At 39.8% G+C, this 22,783-nt stretch overlaps 1 protein-coding gene across 1 annotated transcript in view; it reads right to left on the bottom strand.

The window, feature by feature from the left end:
* FBN1 (fibrillin 1) overlaps positions 1-22,783 on the bottom strand; it is a 258,732-nt gene that overhangs the window by 72,991 nt on the left and 162,958 nt on the right. Inside the window, exons 24-34 of the mRNA XM_065941593.1 lie at positions 20,945-21,070; positions 18,974-19,201; positions 17,107-17,232; positions 16,860-16,988; positions 15,949-16,074; positions 15,720-15,845; positions 13,275-13,397; positions 11,974-12,099; positions 9,691-9,816; positions 1,143-1,265; positions 867-989 (exon numbers count right to left, since the gene is read on the bottom strand). Of these exons, the coding sequence (XP_065797665.1) occupies positions 867-989; positions 1,143-1,265; positions 9,691-9,816; positions 11,974-12,099; positions 13,275-13,397; positions 15,720-15,845; positions 15,949-16,074; positions 16,860-16,988; positions 17,107-17,232; positions 18,974-19,201; positions 20,945-21,070 (1,482 nt within the window). The remainder of the gene's footprint in view (positions 1-866; positions 990-1,142; positions 1,266-9,690; positions 9,817-11,973; positions 12,100-13,274; positions 13,398-15,719; positions 15,846-15,948; positions 16,075-16,859; positions 16,989-17,106; positions 17,233-18,973; positions 19,202-20,944; positions 21,071-22,783) is intronic.

Below are 22,783 nucleotides of genomic sequence, written 5' to 3'. Positions count from 1 at the left end.
AAAACAAAATTCAGGCAAATCACTTACTGGGCCTCAGCCTTTTTTATGTTTAAACTACTTCTTGTGAGCAGAACACTCAGGGTAACTTAATGTTCCAGGTCATATAAGCAGCTATGCTACCTAATGGCCAATGAGAAATATTCCTCAGTATCTAATTTAATGCCAGTGCCCTGATTTTAAAAAGTGCTGTCTGGATACATATGGTCATGGTAAGTGTACCACCTCTTTATACAATGCTTCTAATCATATATATTTAAATATATGTGACAGTTCACATTAATTCTATGATGATGCATTAGCACTGAGAAGATGTCATTAATATGTTGTAAAACTGGAAGTGAATGAATTCTTTTCAAAGCAGTTATGAAATTCTTACTTATACCAATGTGGAATGATCACAATGACGGCTAGAGGGAAAAAAAATATATGCTGATGATCTGCTCCAGAACATCTAATTTCTTTTCCTCACATAGGTTCCTGCATCAAGTTCACTCTTGGGTTTAGTATTGAAAACAAGTCAGCAGTGAGACACAGGCACAAAAATATCAAGGCTAAAGGTTTACAAAAGGTAGCGTGATCTGTTTTAAACTCATGACATCATTACATACAGTGACACATATATCAACTATCTAACTATATATATCAATGCATCTTTGTAAATATATAATTAGTTTCTGAGATCTCCCTGATTGATTCAGCTACAAATTTCCATTCCACAGGAATGTCATTTCAAATAACTATTTTCTGTTCCAAATTGTCTATAAATGACCCAGCCTTCAAAAAACAAAGGATGGTCCGTCTTAAGGACATGGAACACCTTGCTTTTCTGACTGCCCTTTACATAGCTGTTTCCAAGACGAGCATACCTGTACAAGTGAAGCCATCGCCCGTGTACCCCTCCTTGCAGAGGCAGCGGTAGGAGCCCATGGTGTTCTTGCAGTCTGCGTGTTGGCTGCACATGTGGGTTCCATTGGAGCATTCGTCCAGGTCTTAAGGAAAGAGGTGACACGTCGTTATGAACAGAAACTATGACATTTAAAATCAACAATACACATGTTAAATTTTTCTTTACAGGAGTGAGAGTTTCATATTTATAACCCATGCAATTCATAAGAAGCAATTTCTTTTTATTTCCAACCCACCAGTGCACTTAATGCCATCTCCAATCCACCCGGGGCTACAGCTACACTTGAAGCTTCCTGCTGTGTTGGTACATACAGCGTGCCTGTCGCAGTTGTGTGCTCCAATTTCACATTCATTGATGTCTGGGAAAATAACCAGTGGGTTAAAAAGAAAAAAAGTTTAGCACAGATGCTAAATAACTCAGCAATATTCAAAAGTTGACTTGCTTTTACACTTCTGACAGTGAAACAGAGATCGATTCAGCACTGATGTTCACACTTTACTTAAAATGAATGATTTTAAATTTCAAGATACAAAGAACAATATGATGCTACTTCTTATTGTTAACTTTAACTGTTTTCCATTATTTTAATGTAAGTGTCCAGTTACTGCAAAACAAAATGAAACCTCCTTCCAGTTGAATATCTTAAAAAAAAGAGTGAGCTGCCTAACATTCTATTAATGCTCATGGTCATATGTTTCTATTCCCAACATTTTCACTAAATTGACTATAGAGAAATGATGCACATTGCTTTTGTATCTTATATAGACAAAGGAATACAATATTGGCATGTTAGAAAACGTTTTCAATCCTATTCTATAAACTAAATATATTTTATTTTAAAAATGTAAAACATTGTACTATTTAATCACACTTTATTTCTATAAATGTTTCACTTTAGGTATTGCTAATTCAAGCATTTATAAAGAATATTCCTTACGGCAGTGTATGAACCATCTTTTTTGAGTCCTAGCACTTTGGGACCCAAGTTTTCTTGAATATTTCTTGTAAAACTCAAATCAATTCAAAAGAGATTTTTCAGTAGAACAAGAACCAGTCTAAGGTCACATTGTTAAAAGACTCTAAATTCTCAAAAATTCTCCATTCTTCAAAATTCCATTTCCAAATGTAGTCAAGATAGATTTTATAACACAGAAGTGTTATAGAAAAGAATATAAAGCATAAAGTGAAATATTTTTTGCTTCCTGTGATATTGTGATTTATAAGAAGAAACATATATTAGGTCTTTGTCCTGTTTCTGGCACAGAACTCCTAAAACCCTTGGAATTTCCTACGTGCTAAGAGTGATAAAGGTGTCTTTTGTTATGTTAATGAGGTGACTTCTGGAAAGCACTTCAGGATGGGGGCTGATTGCCAAGAGAACCAATCTCTGATTCAGTTCAGTTCAGTTCAGTCACTCAGTCATGTCTGACTCTTTGAGACCCCATGGACTGCAGCACGCCAGGCTTCCCTGTCCATCACCAACTCCCAGAGCTTACTCAAACTCATGTCCATTGAGTCGGTGATGCCATGCAACCATCTCATCCTCTGTCATCCCCTTCTCCTCCTGCCTCCAATCCCTCCCAGCATCAGGGTCTTTTCCAATGAGTCAACTCTTCGCATCAGGTGGCCAAAGTATTGGAGTTTCAGCTTCAGCATCAGTCCTTGCAATGAATAGTCAGAGTTTCCTTTAGGATTGACTGGTTGGATCTCCTTGCAGTCCAAGGGACTCTCAAGAGTCTTCTCCAGCACCACGGTTCGAAAATATCAATTCTTGGCACTCTTTATGGTCTTCTTTACGGTCCTTTTACTGGTCCAGCTCCCCATGAACAGTATGAAGAGCCTACTCCTGAGTTAGACACTTTAATGTGCTCTGCCCATGCTCAGTCATGTCCGACTCTTTGCAACCCCATGGACTGTAGCCTGCCACGGTCCTCTGTCCATGGAATTTTCCAGGCATGAATACTGGAGTGGGTTGCCACTTTCTACTCCAGGGGATCTTCCCCACCCAAGGACTGAACCTGCATCTCTTGCATTGGTGGGCGGATTCTTTACCGCTAGTGCCATCTGGGAAACCCCTATACACTTTTATAGTAAATTGATAGATCAAATGAATAAACTGGTTTTCTGAGTTCTGTGAGCTACTCTAGCAAGTTAATCAAACCTAAGCGAGGAGTAATAGGAACTTCTGATTTGGAGCCAATTGGTCAGAAGCTCACGTAACAAACAACCTAGACTTGTAACTGGCATCTGAAGTGGGCATAACTGTATGAGACTGACCCCTTAACCTGTGGAATCTGACACTATCTCCAGGTAGATGGTTGTCAGAACTTGAGTTGAAAAGTAAGACAAGGAGTTGGAAATCATAAATGGAACTGGTACCAGAATCTTATTTCCCAAAATTAATCCATTATATAATAAAAGATGTTATAACCTCATAATCAACTTTTTCATTAACTAAGAACAGAGTTCCTAGGTATGGATGGATACTATGACTCTATATGGAAATCAACATTTAATACAAAACTTACATCAAGAAGGCGAATCTTGGCATATGAAATGTTGCAAGAATTTTCAGCAATCACTTGAATAGTATCATGAAAAAGCCGGGCAAGCAACTAATGTTTACCCTTTTGTTTACTTAAGAAGCCCAATTAAATGGTTTGAAAGTGTTTGGAAGCATGCTATTTGCCAAATAATCCATCTGCAGTTCTGAAATGGTCCTGAGATCATTTGGCTTCTTTATAGCTTCTAGAGCAAACACAAAATATGATAATGCCATTTTTTCCTACAAAAATACTTTGCAGTATCACTAATAAGTGAAATGAAAACATGCCTGGAAGAATGTCCTTATAGCGACATGTATTGTATAGGTGAATTTTAAAGTAACCTTGGCAGCCACATGAACCTACTGAGTTATTAAGGCAGGTCAAGGGAGGCACATACCAGGCAGCTTTAAACTTGTGACTGGGCGCTTTAACCAACTGACTAATTGAGCATGGCACATTCCAAGGAAATGAGGAGGAGGGCCAGCCGAGGGATAATAGTGGTAAATAAGCAGGGAATTCAAGAAAATAAGCCTGAACTCCAGGCTCCCAGGCAGGGCCACGGACACTTCCTTCTTCCTCAGATAATCACTCCCTGCAGTGTCCTGCCTTTATGTGTCCTGATCTCTGAGGTAGGCAGAAACAATGAATTTCCATTGCCTGAGAGTTGAAACCTCCAGATGTTAAAGAATCAAGGAATTTTCTAAGTGCAAAGAAGTTAGGATATGACTTCCCTAATCCTCAATTTCTCAGAGGAGGAAACAGAGGTCCCTAAAGCCATGAGAACTTGCCAGGGCCCCAGGGTCAGTGAGAAGAGCCTGAAGCACCTGGAACTCAGCTTCCCATACAAGGCGCTTTGTCTTCAGCCACGTCAAGCTGGTTTCTTCAGTCACCTCAGGACTCTAAGTCCTGAAGTCCTGATGAGAAGTCTGCTTTCAGATATCTTGGTTGAGTATTAATAGACTTATAGAAATATTCACTCATCTTTTCTACTAAGTACAATTTTCAGAGATGATCCATAGCCTGTTAATATAGTTATCTTGTTACCTTTTCCTTTTCAATTTTCTAATGACCAAAGATAATCTTTTCATGTGGGTTTTTTACCTTCCATATTTAATTTCTATTAAGAAAATAAGTATTTTTTTTAAAAGGAGGGTCTGCCTTCTTTTTTTTTTTTTACCATTAACAATATACAAATATAAATTTCTAATGCAAGAAAATATTTGTAGTTTCACCACATGTTTTCAGCACAAAAAGAAATTATGTTTGCAAGAGGAGGTTATGTATCGTGGGCTTTGGAATAGAAGGAGAGAGAGTAACTCAGGAGCCCATTTGTGAATCTTTGCATAAGTCATTATCTCAATAGCTTACACTACTGGTATACAACAAATGAATTAAAAAGATTTGGTCATAAAGTCTAAAGGCATCGCTGAATAAAAGTTTTCTGCATGTGTGTGTGTATGTGCGTGTAAACACCAACTATTATTCATTAATTGCTTCCATGGCAGACTTGGGCCTAAGACTGTACATCACTGTAAAACAAACAGAAGGGGAAACTGAGCCATAAGGAAAAGAAGCAAACAAAAACACCGTATCAAACACGCTACTCTTCAATAATGTGAAGGAAACAAAGTACATGCTTGCCAAGAACATCTCTTTCTGCACAAATGTTCTCTTTCCCCCACAAGTTCGCTCCAGACAGAAAATTCCTTTTTAAGATTAAGCACAAGCCAAGAAAAGCAAAGAAATTCAAATTTAGGGCTGACACTGCAACCTCCTTCACCCCACCAAAGCTCCCTCACAGAGATGCCAAGGTCCCGCTGGCGTGGCTCTTGTGAAGAGCAAGGGTGTGGTCCGGGCAGACCCCATGCCCAGGTTCTGGGTGGGTTCCACTTGAATCTGACATTTGAGAAAGAGCTTGTGCTCTGAGCTGCTCTGGCCTCCTTGGACAGCCAGGTCGGGAGAGGCTGTGTCACCCATTCACATGCTTGCCTGCCTGCCATGCGGGGGTCAGTCTCTGGGCATCGAGTCCAGCAGGGCTGGCACCCCGTGGAATCTCTGTGGGGAGGCGATGAGGAAGAGGACCTTAGAGTGAATGGAGAGGCCAAACATGAAGGCTACTTGGATTTTTCAATTTGGACCCAAATTTGAGCCAAGACTATTTAACTGAACACCCACGGAGTTTTCACAGGCTAACAGCCAGTGCAGGACAATTAGCAGTGATAAGGAGCTGGAAGGAAATGAGGGCAAATTTTCACTGAGGGCTGGTGGTTTTGAAGTATATGATTCTCTTTCATGGACTACACCCACAGCAACATGTCTCCTATGAAAAGCAGAAAGACTGAAATGGAATTGTCCAGTAATCCCGCTATTAAAATTTTTTTTATTGGAGTATAGTTGAATTACAATATTGTATTAGTTTCAGGTGGACAGCAAAGTGAATCAGTTACACATACACATAAATCCACTCCTTTTTTTTAAGATTCTTTTCTCTTATGGGCCATTACAGAATATTGAATTACCCATGCTATTTAAACTGAAAACAATCCTGATTTTAATCGTATGTCTGTAAAGCAACTATACTCCAATAAATAAAATAACTGATATTCCAAAAAAATTGTATGCCTTACTCACTGACTGAGGAAGCATCTGATAGGAGGTGGTTCTAACAGATTAGCATGAGAAAGCTAGGAATCACCCAGGATGGCACCTAGCAGAAACCCAGTGTTCCTTCTTCCAAACCGTTGTCTGATCACAACTGTGTAGAATGAGAAGCAGAAGAGTCAGAATGAGAATCAGAATACACATTCGTTGTATGTGTGGACCACAGGAAAACCTGTAATCCAGCCCCCATAAGCCAAGGATAGAAGAGCCACGTTCTAGGTTATAAGAAAACGTCTCTTCTCCTTTCATTAAATCGAACGTTCCCCTCAGCCTTATCCACAATTTGAACAAAGCTTAAGGAGCAAGAAGAAACCCTTAACATCTGTGTGGGCTGGGAATGTAAGTCAGTGGGTGGATTCTGAACACTGCTAAAGTGATTGGGGGGAAAAAACATGTTTATTTGTTAAAATGGAAACAATCAGTAATGACAGGGGAGCTGAAATATTTAGACAAAGCTGTAATGGAACCCAGAGGACATTTTTTAAGTTCTCATGAAACAAAATTCCTCTCTATGAAATAGCATACATATTTTTATGACTCCTTTACAAGGTACTCATTTAAAATATACATATACATATTATACATGTACAGAAATATAAGTAGATATATTTCATTTATCTATCATCAAAATATATTTCCAGGTTTGTTCTTCATTGTGATTTGTTGCGAGGTTTCTTATCCCATTAGGCAAGATATATATCTCTATTTACATTAGTTGCCTGGGACATTATAAACACTTGTCTTTAAAGTACTATCACCAAGGTAACCTGATGGTATTCTAAGTTGTAAGTGACACTAATTTTAAACTAATAGCAGGCTAAAAGAGTCCCAGTTAGATGGGATTAAAAAAAAAAAATTTGGCTCAGATTTTTAAAAACTTGTTTTTAAGTATACCAAACTTGCTGCCAATTCCTGTTTGTATAAGTCATTTCCAATCCAATGCGATACCCTTGGTTGTTAATAGCAGGATTTACAGAGAACCTCTTTTCTTCCTGCCCTAAGGCACCCTCTCCTCCATCCTCCACTGCAGGGCTTCTAACCCAAGGGGAACACTTGCATAACTATAGAGCACCCTGGTGATTTTCCCCAAGCTCCTGAACCAGTAAAAGAATTAGGAATAAAATTCAGGATTCTACTCCATTACATGAGACTATCATATGCCATGCTACTATGATATCAAAAAGGCCATGAAATTCAATTCTTCTCCCTACAGTACTAGTTGAATTTTATGCAATTGAAAAATCATTTTAGGCTATAATTTGAAGTGGGAAGAGGGATGCTGGCCCTTGGGGGAAGATACAGAATATTTCTTGGACTTCAAATCCATGTTTCTGTTAATGTGATTTACTAAAAGACTGCTGTTCTTAATGTAAAACTGGGGTCATCTCATTTCATGTGGAGTACACAGCTCTTGTACCTATAGCCTAATGTCTGTATAAACTCAGTTACAAAAAACAAGCCTTTTAATATAGAGAGTAAGATTTTCCTTCTTTAAACTGATCTCATGCATCTTAGTAAATAGCAGCACAGAATTCTGCTAGACTAGAAGTTATGTTTTTAATTAAAATGGCCTCTAGACACTGTGTCTATGTGCCTCATTTTATAATGACAACAATAACTACTATTTAGTGACCAGATACTATATGCCAATCACTGTGCCAAGGACATTACATACATTATATCTTATTTACCTAAAATGATATTAATGTTGTATGACAATTTAAGCTTTCTTCATGGTAAGAGATCTAAAACAGTCAACCTCTGCCCATGACTTTTTAACTGGAATTTAGAGTATGAAATTCTAGCGATCTTTTTCTTATAGGGAACAAAGACTGCCCCATTGGATTAATGTCTCCCTTCATAAGTATCATGGTTCTCTGGGTTGAATTGCAGTGACTTCAACTTGGCTAAACAACAGTATTAGCCTGTACTAGGTAAAATGAAATATAGAACTGTCCTACCTTCCCTTGTGTTACTACCAGACCAACACCCCTTACCCTAAGTCTTAAATTGTTACTGAAAGCTAAAAATAAATCTTGAACCACACACATGCTGATATAAGCATCATTTGTACCCCAGGGAACACATGAGGACTAGAGATTTTAAACTCTGTGCCATGTAACAGAATGGAACCCTAGTCATGCTTCATATGAAGACTAATATAGTGAGCATGAAAGCATTCTAGCTACATGCTTCTTTTTATAACTTGGCTAAAATCTGTCATTTTTGAATGAACAGCAATTTATTGGTGACATCTGTATATCTACATTTTTGAAACTGCATTACTGAACAGTTTGAAATGATAGCACATATATTACAAACTTTATTTAAAAAGATTGATATAACTAACATCAATTAACATCATCACTCAGCAAGTATTTTAATGTTTAAGTCACAATGGCTTACCAAACTGGCTTTTGAAATTAAAGTCTATTATTTGTAAAGAAATTATGCAGTTAACTAACTCAGGCCCACCATGGTCTCCATCATGTGTGGGTTTTGTATTTTATTTTAAAATGTATTCCTTTTTGGCTGCGCTGGGTCTTCATTGTTGCCCACCGGCTTTCTCTAGTTGCGAAGAGCAGGGACTCTCTAATTGAGGCGAGCAGGCTTCTCACTGCGGTGGCTTCTCTTGCAGAGCACGGGTTCCAGGGCGCATGGGCCTCAGTAGTTGTGGTGCATGGGCTGAGCTGCCCCGTGGCATGTGGGATCTTCCTGGATCAGGGATCGAACCAGTGTCCCCTGCGTTGCCAGGTGGATTCTTAACCACCGCGCCACCAGGGAAGTTCCTTCACTGTGTCTTAAATTATGCTATATCCCATCATCTGTTTTATTACTTTAGGTGACTACAGTAAAACTTTATAATTCCATGTACTACTCCATCATTGCTTCAAGTTTGAAAACCAATTAACACTTAGAAACAATATTATTCACTCAGACTGACTTCCTCCATTTGATGTTTAATTGAATAGTCGCCTACAAATATTGTGAAAAGACCTTTTGTGCTATTAGTATTAAACAAGCAAGACTATGGTTTAATTACCACTTCATGAGATCTGCAGGAATCTATAGGGCTAAAGCAATTTAATGCATCAAAAGCACACTAATTTAAAAATAATTGAAGACTGATGAGAACTGAGGAAATATATGAATTATAGGATATGTTTCTTCAAAAAGTAATTTCACTTATAAAACAGTAAAGAAAGAGTTGACAATGGAGGCTACTAGGAAAAGTTGGCTTTAATAAAGAGATACAAATATTTGGTAATTATCATGTTAACTACTTTGACATAAAATGCTATTTTTAACCTTATAAAATGTTGATATTTATAGAGTTATTTATGGTGGCAATTTTTCTCATATGCCTTTTTTCATAGGTAAAGGGGAAAAAAAAAACCTCATCTTAGATTCAATCTAAAATGTGACAAGTTTCAAAGAAGTGCAGGCTACATTAATGAAAAATGCTTTACAGTGCAATTAAAATATTAATAGTTTTAAAAACATATATTAATCTACAATTATGGTAGCAATCTCTTAACCACTAAAGGTTTTATTGTTCAGTTGGAAGAAACATACCTGTACAGCCTGTTTTTCCTTTTTTGCCTGAATAGCCCATATCACAGTGGCAGATAAATGAGCCTTTGGTGTTTTCACAGGTTCCACTTAGGCAGATATTTGGATTCAGATCACATTCATTGACATCTGTAAAATACAGATATTATTAATACATGTAACCATTTGTTTGATATCACTGACAGATTCTCCCTGAGATAAAGCAACTATGACAAATAAATAGAAAAGATGAAATGTTTTCACACAAATAAAAGTATATTTACATAGCTCAACTACATAACAATTACATAGCTCAATGCTTTCTACACTGAAGGCTAACCCTGCAGACCGGCTTTTTATCTGGACCACAAGAAGGAGGTCAAGTAATCAAATAAACTGATTCACTCTACGTCTGGTCCTCAACCAGAGCCTGTTTCTCTGATAGTCTGGAAAACTTTTTAAAACAGCACATTCTGTTGCAAGATGAAAATTTTAATGCTGACTGCAAGATGCTAACATTTTAGTTCCATAGTTTGAAAGAAGAGCTAGATGAACTAATAGTCTAAGGGTAGATGGTTACAAACTCTAAATCTTTCCCTAATTAAAAATAACCTTTTCTTATGACATTCATTTTTTTACTTTGAATGACATACTTTAATTTTGAGGACTTCACAAATGTTTGGTAAGCATTTTCAAAAGATACAAATGTGATATAATTTAAATATTTGCAATCCTAGACTCTTGTTTCTGACTATGATGGAGTAATAGGAACCAAATTTACCTTCTCATTTAAAATAAAAGCAACAAAAAAGGACAGTATAGACAACAAAGACAATGATCAATGAGAGAAAGAAACCAGGTGGATCCTACAAATGCCCCAGATTACTGTGCAGGGAGTTTTAAAGCAGTAGCACAGAGAAGGGTATGGCAGATGGAACCAGGAAATGTCCATGAGTTGGAGAGGTAAAGGTGGAAGGCCAAGGTAGCCAGAGTTCATAGGGCCAAGTAAAGGACAGAAAAGAGATGTGCATACATACACACACACAGAACTACAGTGATCTGCAGAGGGCCCCAAACAATACCCAGATGAGTAGTGACCAGTATATTCACGTAAGGAAACTCTTAAATCTGGAGGAAGCATCATCCAAAAGAATTAGAGGGAATAATCATCAGAGTTCCCAGAAGGTACAAAATTGTACTTGTTCTTACCAGCCAGACTGGAAAATCTCATCATCTACAGGGAAGTAAATAGAGTATCCAGGAGGATCTTGCCTTGGCAATAAGAGAAAATAAGCCCAACCCAACTGCTGCTTCAAAGCAAGACTTTGAAAGGACCTATCTGTTTCCAGATAATTTAACTATGTTCCAAAACAAAGCTCAGAAACTTTTCTAGGAATTCAAATATATTCAGGACCTAGTAAGGCAAAATTTACAATGTCTAGCATCCAATCCCTGGAGAAGGAAATGTCAACCCACTCCAGTATTCTTGCCTGGGAAATCCCATGGACAAAGGGGCCTGGCAGGCTATAGTCCCATGCAATCTCAAAGAGCTGGACATGACTTAGGGACTAAACCACCACCAGCATCCAATCAAAAGTTACCAGGCATTCAATGACAGAGGAAAATATGGCCCATAATAAAAAGGAAAGTTGATTTATTGAAATGGACTAGAATTGACATAGGTAATAGAATTAGTTGACAAGGACCTGAAAACTGTTATTGTAACTATATTCCCTGTGTTTAAAAAGCTAGAGAAATGATTGGGCATATTAAGTAGAGACATTGAAGATACCAGAAAAAGACCCAATCAAACTTTTAGAGGTAAAAACTACAATGTCTGAGATTAAAAATATACTGAATGGAATTAAAGGCAGATTAGATATTGCTTTAAAAAGTCTGACAGATTTGAAGACAGTAATAGAAACCCTCCAAAACAATCAATTCTAGAATGTACTGCATTCTTGTCAAAAGTCAATTTTGCTACCTTGCAAACATTTCAAAAGCCAAACTCTCGGTAGACCAAAAGGAGGGTTAAATGGCCAAAAATAATGCACAGACATAAAAGAAATGTCCCTCTGGAGTTGACCAAGTGTTAGCTCAACCCATATAACATACTGACAAGAGCATCATAGCACAGTCACAAGAAAGATGCTTCTTGGAATGCTAACTCTGGAATACGATTAGTACTATGCTCCTAAATATTTTTACTTTTCCCATTGGATATATTCACTACTGAAACAAGTCTATGTAATGCAATAGCACTTGTGAATAACCAGCAAATTGGAAGATCCGGTCTTCTCTGCTTACCTACACAAGTCTTCATGTCTTCAGATGCCATGAATCCATCATAACACAAGCACCTGTACTCTCCGGGTATGTTTGTGCACTGACCACCATCACAGATGTTGGGGTTGTCTTCACACTCATCAATGTCTGTAGAGAATAAAGCCAACGATGACATGTTGCTGACAAGGGTTCCACTCATCAGTGATGAAAAAGTTAACTGACCCAAGTCAAGTAAACTCAGCCTACTCACACAGAACTGTTTGCTCTGAAATCCAAATAATGCTTTGCATAAATTATCCCATCAGGTTATTTTGGGTAAAACAAGAGAGAATCATTTTCAAGATCTACAACATACAGTTCAGGATGGAGGTCCACATGCTCTTAAAAGACCATCATTTAATTTGTACTTTTATCTCTGAGATAAATTTATCATTCAAAAGATCATGAATCTTATTTTTGTAACTTTCAAATTTAAATGCCTAAGTCTCTTATTTGCTGTTTTATAGATATTTTAAGATTAAAAAAAAATGCTGAAAATAAGCCTATCTACTTAGATGTATTTTTAGCATAAATACCTATTTTCAAATTTTAATTTTATAGCCAAATTTATACCTAGTGATTTTAAGGGAGATTTTACTAGGTCCAGTACCATAATTTTGGTTCCTAAACCTAAGTTTTCTTCTTAATCTGAGCCAAAATTAAAACTTATATTACCCACTTTATTTCCCATCTCTGACTACATGGCTCTTCTAGCCCAGGTGATGCAGAGGGAAGTATAAATTAAATCAGCAGTTCTCAAATTTTATCATGCATCCAAAATCACTTGGAAGGCTTGAGAGAACAGATTACTGAGATCCACCCGCAGGGGCTTCTGATTCAGTAGGTGTGGGTGAGAGGGAGGGCTGAGATTTTGCATTTCTAACACATTCTCAGTGATGCTGATGTTGGTCCAAAGAACATACCCTGAGTAGCACTGAAATAGGCCATAAGATCAGATTCTTCAAAATTCTAATCAATGAAGAAAATCTATTTTATATTTCACTTACTGAGCATGTGCCAGGTACTATATTTTACATTGCACTTACTGAGCATGTGCCAGGTACTATGCTAAATGCTGTACATATTCTTCCATACAGGCAATCTGAACCCCATTTTGTAGATGAGGGATCAGATGTCAAGGATCTTCATCAAGGAAATACAGCTAAACCATGTGACAAAACAAAGACTAGAAGTCAGGACTGTCTGACTCCAAAGCCCAGGCCCTGAACCACTCCACGTAGGGACCTGTTATTAGAGTTTCCAGGAAGCTAAAACCTACTTACCTGTGCAGGACCTCTGGTCAGGCATCAGTGCAAATCCTGGCTGACAACTACATTCGTAGCTACCTTCAGAGTTTGTGCAGAAGGTCTCACAGCCACCGTTCATTATGCTGCATTCATCAATGTCTAAGAAAAAGGAAAATAATATTACCTTCCTCTATGTGATGATGGCCCATGTTTGAATATCTCAGGTATGTATGGGTCAAGTAAAACAAAATACAAAATTATAAGAGCATTCCAGGGCAACTGCAAGTCACTGTATCATTTGGTTCCTTCAACAAATACTAACTGCACAATTACTGTGTGCTAAAGGATCCCAAAAAAACATCTACTTCTGCTTTACTGACTATGCCAAAGCCTTTGACTGTGTGGATCACAACAAACTGTGGAAAATTCTGAAAGAGATGGGAATACCAGACCACCTGACCTGCCTCCTGAGAAATCTAGATGCAGGTGAAGAACCAACAGTTAGAACTGGACATGGAACAACAGACTGGTTCCAAATTGGGAAAGGAGTACGTCAAGGCTGTATACTGTCACCATGCTTATTTAACTTATATGCATAATGCGAAATGCCAGGCTGGATGAAGCATAAGGTGGAATCAAGATTGCTGGGAGAAATATCAATAACCTCAGATATGCAGATGACACCATCCTTATGGCAGAAAGTGAAGAACTACTCTTGATGAAAGTGAAAAAGGAAAGTGAAAAAGTTGGCTTAAAATTCAACATTCAGAAAACTAAGATCATGGCATCCAGTCCCATCACTTCAGGGCAAATAGATGGGGAAACAATGAAAACAGTGACAGACTTTATTTTCTTGGGCTCCAAAATCACTGCAGTTGGTGACTGCAACCATGAAATTAAAAGATGCTTGCTCCTTGGAAGAAAAGCTATGACCAACCTAGACAGCCTATTAAAAAGCAGAGACATTACTCTGCCAACAATGGTCCATCTAATCAAAGCTATGACTTTTCCAGTAGTCATGTATGGATGTGAGAGTTGAACTATAAAGAAAGCTGAGTGCTGAAGAATTGATGCTTTTGAACTGTGGTGTTGGAGGACTCTTGAGAGTCCCTTGGACTGCAAGGAGGTCAAACCAGTCCATCCTAAAGGAAATCAATCCTGAATATTCACTGGAAAGACTGATACTGAAGCTGAAACTCCAATATTTTAGCCGCCAGATTTGGAGAACTGAATCATTGGAAAAGACCCTGATGCTGGCAAAGATTGAAGGTGGGAGGAGAAGGGGATGATAGAGGATGAGATGGTTGGATGGCATCACCGACTCGATGGACATGAGTTTGAGCAAGCTCCAGGAGTTGGTGATGGACGGGGAAGCCTGGTGTGTACAGTCTATGCAACTGTGCTACAGTTGCAAAGAGTCAGACATGACTGAGCGACTGAACTAAAATGAACTGAACTGTGTGCTAGAGATGAGACCCTAACATGAATGAGATGGACATACTTACTGCCTTTATAACACTTACACTGTAGTTGGGGAGTTAGATGAATGATTAATGATACAATATATGGTGTGCCACATGCAATGCAGGAGAAGTACTGGGTGCTAGAACACACCTCACTGACAACAATGGTCATGTGGTAAAATTCTCTGGGTCATGGATTCCCTTACAAACTTGACACTCAGTTTGGCTGAAGTTTCAATCCCCTTCAGGGGCCTAAGTTGGAGTTCTGAGTTGCTTGGGGCCATGCGTCAGAAGAATCTGGGCTGATTTATGATTTTGGGTGGAAACCATGTGAGACTTGGCAGTCTCACATGGGGTATACCCCAACGCAGGCAAAAACTGGCCGTCTTCTACAAGGTTTCACTTTGACTCTGAGCACAATAAAGCCACAGGGCTTTCTGCGCTACTCTTCCCAGTACAACTAAACCTCCCCAGGGCTAGCCACAAAGCAAAATGCCTGTCCCACAAAACTCCATTTTTAAGGAGTGCCAGACTTGGCCTCTACTGCTCTGTGAGCTATAAACATACTATGGTCTTCTTCCCAATAATTATTCTTTGGAATCTGAGCTGCTCCAAACCACCTAAGGGTGGAGATCACACCCTGTGCCTTTTGTCTTTCTCCCAGCACTCACCAGACTACACTTATTTCAGGCAGTCAGTAATCACTTGCTGATGTGCCTGAGTGTGCACATGCAGAAACAAATCATATGCTTCCGTTCACTAGTTAGAGCATCGTGGGTCAAACGGTACTTGCTGGAGCTAAAACATTCTACAGTCTTCACTGAACTGGTTCTTTAAACAGATGAGGGAGGCCAGATCCAAAGATCATGAGCTACCATGAGAAGACTTTTACTTCCAGGAAAACTGGAAACATTAAGTAAAAGCAACTAGTGATGGAGATGGAACTCAGAGGACATGGCTTGAGTGCTTCAGAAAGAGACTAAAGAAAATAAGAAATAGCATAAGCTACAGAACTTACCAACACAAAACAGCCTGTCAGGGGTTGAGTGGTAGCCAGGGTTGCAGGCACACTGGTACTTTCCTATGAGGTTCACGCAGCGGCCATGGGGGCAGAGGTGTGCACTCAGTTCACACTCGTTAATGTCTGTTTAGAAAATAAGAATAGCAAAGAGGCAACCATCAGCCTCTGACTCTGACTAAGATGTGGGCCGAATGACTGGCCACAGGTCAGTGGTCTTCCTCCTTACCTATACACGCCGAGATGTTGGGGGCCAGCTGATGGCCAGCAGGACACTCACAGCGGTAACTTCCCTCAGTGTTCAGGCACACGCCTCCTCGGCACAGCAGCGGATCTCTCTGACACTCGTCGATATCTGCAACACGGAAATGACCCCTGTTGGAGATGTGGGAGGTGTACTGCCCCAGGCCCCCATGACCTGGTCAGTACATTCAGCACCCAGTTGCTGCGAGTCCTGGCTGCTAGTGGCTCACAGGCTCCCTTCCTGGAGAACTGCTACCCACCTCACTCAGAAATGGCTGGGAGGTGAGAAATTATACCCCCTCCCATGCTGGGGGCGGCTCATAGCCGAACTGACCCGGGAGTATAAAATCTCAGCTCCCTGGCCTTGAGTTGGGACAACTCTTGGGCACCGTTCACACTCCAAGGCCCTTGTGGGATCAGGTTAAAGCTAAAATCCAGCCTAATACTTTGCTTCTATTCCTCCCCTGCCCTAAGCTGCTTCCCTCCCATTCTTTCAGGTTTCTCCTAAGAGCACTCAAAAAATATCCCCATCTCAGGCCTGTTGCTAAGGAACCTGATCTAATGCAACTATCTTAATTAATCTCCTTTTAGAGAAATGATGAATAGAAACTCTAGAATGTGACTCCTAAAACACAGCTTGTATTTGAATTGTTCTTTCTTCCCCAGGGTGTCTATTCCAGGTCACTTCTCAGGGACCTACAGACCACCCGCCACCCCACAGCACAAATTCCCTCATTCCTTCCATACGTCAGTCTCCCTTTGCCACAGACCAGTGCCTGACTCACTGGTCAGAAGACCAGCGCACTGGGGGAGCAGGGAGAACCCTCACAGGCGATGAGTCACCCGGGCGTCTTAGCTCGTTTCTTCCCTGGGCTGAGCCAATGGTCACGCGCTCACCCATGCAGTTCTTCATCATCATGAATCCGCTTTCATAGCCTTCATCGCACTTGCACTCAAAGTCCCCGGGGGTGTTCACACACTGGCCTCGGCCACAGAGGTCAGGGGATATGCGGCATTCATCGATATCTGCACGAGAGCGGTAAGCAGGCAGCAGGTGAGCATCGGAACAGCTTTACGTCTTGTGGCCACACGGTAAGGACCACGCGTGCCAAGGGTGTCCCTCGAGCGTGAGCCCTCCACTGACCTGTGCAGTTCCTTTCTTCAGAATCCAGAGCAAAGCCGCTGTCACACCTGCACTTGAAGCTGCCAATGGTGTTCCTGCACTTGCCGTGGGTGCACAGGTTGGGAATCATCTTACACTCGTTGATGTCTTCAAGAAAAATTAAGTGTGGGACAAATCCGTAAGTGATCCATTAGGAGGAATCCACACCCCATGTGAAACCCAGGGAGACAGAAGGGCTTGATTTAAGGTCTTGGTCAGACACTTTTAAAAAATGTGATGACAACCAGAAATAGGACTTTGTAAACAGTTTTAGACTTCTAAACATCTCCATTTTAGAAAGTTTTATTAAAGAAGTAAAGAATGGGTTTATTTGGCCTTCTAAAGCCCAGAACACTATCTGATACATACCAAACACTGAACTATTTGCTGAATGGATGAATAAAAATTCTAAAGTCACTAGTGTCTACATGTAAAGCATATAAAAGGTTTTCAAATAGACTGTCCTATAGCAAGCAAATTGAGTATGTAGCAGAATGAGATATTCATTTATGCTTCCTGACACTTTTTTAATACCTAAAAATAATTTCAAAAGAGATGTCATTTATAATTTAAATTATTTATAGATGGTGTATACTATTTAAAACACATTCTAAATAAGGAGTACTAATTTTAAATATTTTCTCAATTAACATAAAGGTTTCATTAATACAATTAAAGTGTACAAGTATTTCTTACGTATGTGGGGACTGCACTTGTAACATGTGATTTGAGTTTCCCTTTATAGGGGCCTTTCTAAAGCAAGACCTAGAGCTTAAGAAATCAAGTTCATTTCTACCAAATGTTATGAGAGACAGAACTGGCAGATTAAATCTCAGGAACATCTAGTCCTTCTCTGGCAATGGACCACCACAACCTTTGAATTCAAATCATCTAAGTTTCTCTGAATTTACTTGAGAGACATGTAAGAAGGCCACCTAGAAACTGTCTCTCTAGACAGTGCAACTTTATCTCTAGGACTTCTTGAACCAAATGCTCAGTAGGAAAAAAGTCTATACTTTTTAATTAAGGATGGTAATATTTATATACTCACTTCCCATTTTTATAAGTTCATTTAATTGTGAAGTATAACAAGTAGGCTCAGACACAATGGGAAAGTGACATAAAATTCTACAGTGGGAGCTAAAGTTGGGCATCCCTGAATAACTGGAATTTTGAGTAACCAATTATGATTTTTTCCACATGCTGAAGTAAACACGTTCTTGTATCATGGTGCATAAAAGGGTAACTCAATTTTGGAATTAGATTAAATCTGTGACTTCTTTTTTCTTAACATGGGTTTTATGTTTAGCAAAAGAAGATAAAATTTGAACTATATTAAGTCACTGGAGTGTGTTTGCTACAGGAATGAATTTCAGCGCATTTGGACAAGGAGGACCTGCCACTGGGTTTCCCACACCATTATCTATACTCAGGTGGACCACAGTGACATGAATACCTCAAATGAAAACTGCAAATACATGAACCACAGATGACAAGATAAAGGTCATCTCTAGGGCCTCAGCAGATGGCATAAACATTTCCCAAGATTTTTCTTTCATTTATACTTAGCTTTAGGATAGTATCAAAATCTACTATAATACTTAATAGTGACTAGACGGGAGAGAAAAGTGACCACAGGAAGCCCCGAGATGTAGAAAAAGAAATTTCGTAATGGAGTGAATATTTTGCCATATAAAATTCAGAAAGCAAAGAAGGCATCCTGAGATGATGATCCAGGGATGACCACGTTGATGACATTTACTGTAATTCTGTTAGCAGAACTCTGCACTCCTGAAAAGGCATCCTATTGACCTAAAAGTAGATCAGTCAACCACTGAAACCGTTGTACCTTTGAAAAAACGTTTGCCATTTGTAATTTCTTTTGTGGCGAACCCGGGTCCTCTGGGACAGAGCTCCTCGTACTCAGGCGTGCTTCTCATGGGACACTCCTCGCACTCCTCGGTACCCCAGGCTGCCCCGACCGAGCAGCAGCAGGCGTCCATGCGGTGGCGCCCGACCACGGGCAGGGTGCACTCCTCGTCCTCGTACCTCAGGAAGCAGGTTTCCAGGCGGATATCTGCCGGAGGGAGCAGAGGCAGGCTGAGGAGAGCTACTCTGTTTTCACTGCCTCAAACTGCCAGCGTTGTGTGAGGCCAAGTGGAATACACATAGTCATTTACTATAAACTTATTGACTGAAACTCATTTTTTTGTCCTCAAAGGCTTTGTGGTGGGTTTTCCTGCTTCATAAAGGTTGCTGGCAGCTCATATGTCTTTGCATCTCCTCCTGTGGTAAGAACCCTTTCAACGCTAGGCATGTTCTGATAATTCCCCAGAAGCAGCAGTATTCGGAGAAATCCTGCCATGCTCTTTTGGGAAATGTATTCCTCATTATCCAAGCAGGCTAATTACCAATGCATGTACTCTATGATGTCTTGACATCGCTCTAGCTGAAAGCCAACTGCAGTCTTTACCAATGGAAAACATCTCAGCTGGCTCCAGCACCCTTTCCTCAGATCCACTTCATTTTTGGAGAGGTACAATGGTGAACTCTGAAATGAGGACTGCCCTCCTTGTGATGAGAGAGGGAAAGCAGTAAAGAAGAGCCATTGATTCCTCTTCTCACGTATTTCCTTCACCTCAACATGTGCTTATGTGCATATTCTTCTGCATATATGTGGGAATGTGGGCTTCCTTTCATGTTAGAAAGCTATGGAAGCCTTCTGTGAAATTCCACATTTGGGTTGCCTCTATTAAGATGGTTAATTTCAAAATGAATCCTAGACTAAACACTGAAGCATCTTTCAACTTAAGAACCTGGAAAAAGGTTCTCATTAAATGCCGAATCCTCCTAAACAAAGAAGCAAAGGCTCAAAATGGGATTAACTGACATCCATAGTTATAAATTCCAGCTTTTATATTCTGCATTGCTTACATTATAAACCATAAAGTTTCACATTTAAAGGGTGATTAATCCTAATTCATAAAGGCGCTGTATCTCTTAAATGCATGCCACTCTCTCAACCACCTACAGTGGCCTTTCACTAAAAATGCTCTTCAGGGTCACACGGTTTCAGATACACAATGTGGCTGAGCATCATTTTCAGAGTCATGCATTCCAAAACCAGTGATCCAAAGGATGTTATTCCTGGGAGTCAGAAACCATAACAGTTAACACCAGAAAAAGCCCAAGACTCCACACGCATGACTGTGGGATCTCAAATCTGCCGCCAATGAGTCCACAGGGCAGGTTTCTAAAAATCAGAGTTTTGTGTCCAGTCTCTTCTCTTCCACATCATTGTCACTTGGGTTCTAGCAGTTGTCATGGAGAGTTGCACCATGGCTGATGGTGACAACAGCCCTCGTTCCCTCAGGTTCACTACTCAGGCTGTTACAGTTTTTACTGCTGATCCCTCAGGAGTTTCCTGAAAAGACCTGTCTTTCTGGCTAATGGCAGGCCTGCCTAGCAGGCTAAGGCTACAGTTTCCAATTAAGCAAAAATGTTCTCCTTACTGATCACCTAGAATTCTATATCCATGGCATATGGAGGATAGATTTAAGAGCTCTAGAATAATAACTGTGATGGTAGCAGTTTAATTACATATCAATAAGGAACTGTCAGGTTCCCTAGTCTTTATAAGGAATAAACAGCTGAGTCAGGAAGGCTATTTTTCAAGGAAATCACTATGAATATTAATAGAAATGCTGAATTTGAGATGTGTGTGTGTCTGCAGTTGGAACTGAATATTCAGCTCTATCTTCTGAGTTCTGAATAATTGTTAAGAAATGTTCATTAGAAAAGTAATGAGCTCAGTATTTACCTAGGCAAATCCTGCCGGTGGCATCCAAAGTCATCCCACTGGGACACTGACACTTAAATGATCCCTTGGAGTTAACACACAAGCCATTCTTGCAGACTCCTGGGAACACTTCACATTCATCTATATCTATGAAGAAAAAAAGAAAGCATGAAGTTAATACATTTGCATAGCACAATTCTACTTTATTCCATTCAGGGAGTCATATTCCCACAACCAAAAAGGCCATTTTGAACTTAGTAAGTAGAAAACTAGTTTGATTCTAAATAATTCATATAGAATTTTTAGGATATTTAAAAAGCAACCAGGCAGAGCTCATCCATTAACAAAGATATTATTGTTTCTCTATCAGTCCCAGGGAGTAATTTTTGAGTTATAAAAACAGGGAGTTTGTGGGAGTTCTTAGAGACAAGTTTGGGTACTACAGACATCTCAGGTAAGGCTCCCAAGTGAAAGAAAGTCAAAGTGTTAGTCACCCAGTCATGTCTGATTCTTTGTGATCCTGTGGACTACAGCCTGCCGGGTTCCCTTGTCCATGGGATTTCCCAGGAAAGAATACTGAAGTGGGTAGCCATTCCCTTCTCCAGGGGATCTTCCCAGCCCCGGCACTGAACCCAGGTCTCCTGCATTGCAGGCAGATTCTTTACCATCTGAGCTACCAGGGAAGTGCTAAGGCTCCCAGGAGCCATTTAATTAGCTTTACTAGACCAGATGGCTGGAATTAAGAAAAGAAACAGAAATCTGATCTTTCAAATTAGCAAAGAAGAAATAGCTTGAAGACAAGCACAGAAAAAAATCCACCACTGGGGAATATGCGGGGCCAGTCAAAAGGGTCTCCTTTGAGAGGTGCTGAGATGCCCCAAGAAAGTGTGTATCTAGTTCTAACTCAGCAATGGTCTCGAGCTATCCTGTCAAAGCCTTGGTGGTTCCAGCTTGGGTTGGAGAGAGCTGGAAGATGCTCATATTCATTCGTTCATCATTCGCTGCATCTGTCTCAAACATACTAGCCCTTCCCAGTTTGCTTAAGGGAGAGCATTGCGTTCTCTGCACTGTTTTTGGAAAAATACTCACCATCAAGTTAACCCAAAGAAAGGCACTTACTTGCTAATGCCAAAAAGGGGGAGCATTAGTCAAGAAACTCACACACACTGTGTCTCTATTTAGAAGAAACAACTTTCCAAGTCAGGGATATTGAAAAAAAAAAATTCTAAATCTTTCCTTATAAGAGAAATAAATGCAGAGGGGGAAATTCACCTTTTGGGGGCTGTTTTGCTCTGGGGCCACTTGTATACCAAAATATGCTGCTGAGGTCAGATAAGTTATTAACAGTGGGTCTGGACCAGAGAGAGGCCAAAGGATTCAGTCATCATTTGGAAAGCAAGCTCTTGGGTGGGGGTTGTAGTGTTCCTCTTTATTTTAGCAGGGAAAAAAAGTTCATTTCATTCCACATATGGGACTAATTGCTGTTTTTAAAATTTTTCAGCTGCTGTGTCATGTCAGGTTGTGTTAGTCACCCTGACCTATGTCTGTCTATCCGGGACTCCATGAGAAAAGAAAAATCACAGGAAAGTAGAAAGAATCCACGTAGACTCTCAAAAACGAGGCAATAGAGGTGTGTCTTTCTCATCATACACAACCATGAAACAAACAACAATAACAACAAAAGAATCCTGGACAAAATCAAGAGAAATGTAAGTTTTATAGCCTCATCACAAACTTCCTTTTTTCTCTTCTCCACAGATAACATTTTGAAATTGTAGTCACTCAAAACTATGGTCAGCCTAAATCATTTTCAAGACACTCTGCCCTTTGGCCATAGAGCTCTGACACTGGAAAGAGCAC

The sequence above is a fragment of the Muntiacus reevesi genome, chromosome 7, assembly GCF_963930625.1.
Source record: "Muntiacus reevesi chromosome 7, mMunRee1.1, whole genome shotgun sequence".
Taxonomy (NCBI): Eukaryota; Metazoa; Chordata; class Mammalia; order Artiodactyla; family Cervidae; genus Muntiacus; species Muntiacus reevesi.
This window is presented reverse-complemented; position numbering and strand designations above follow the sequence as displayed.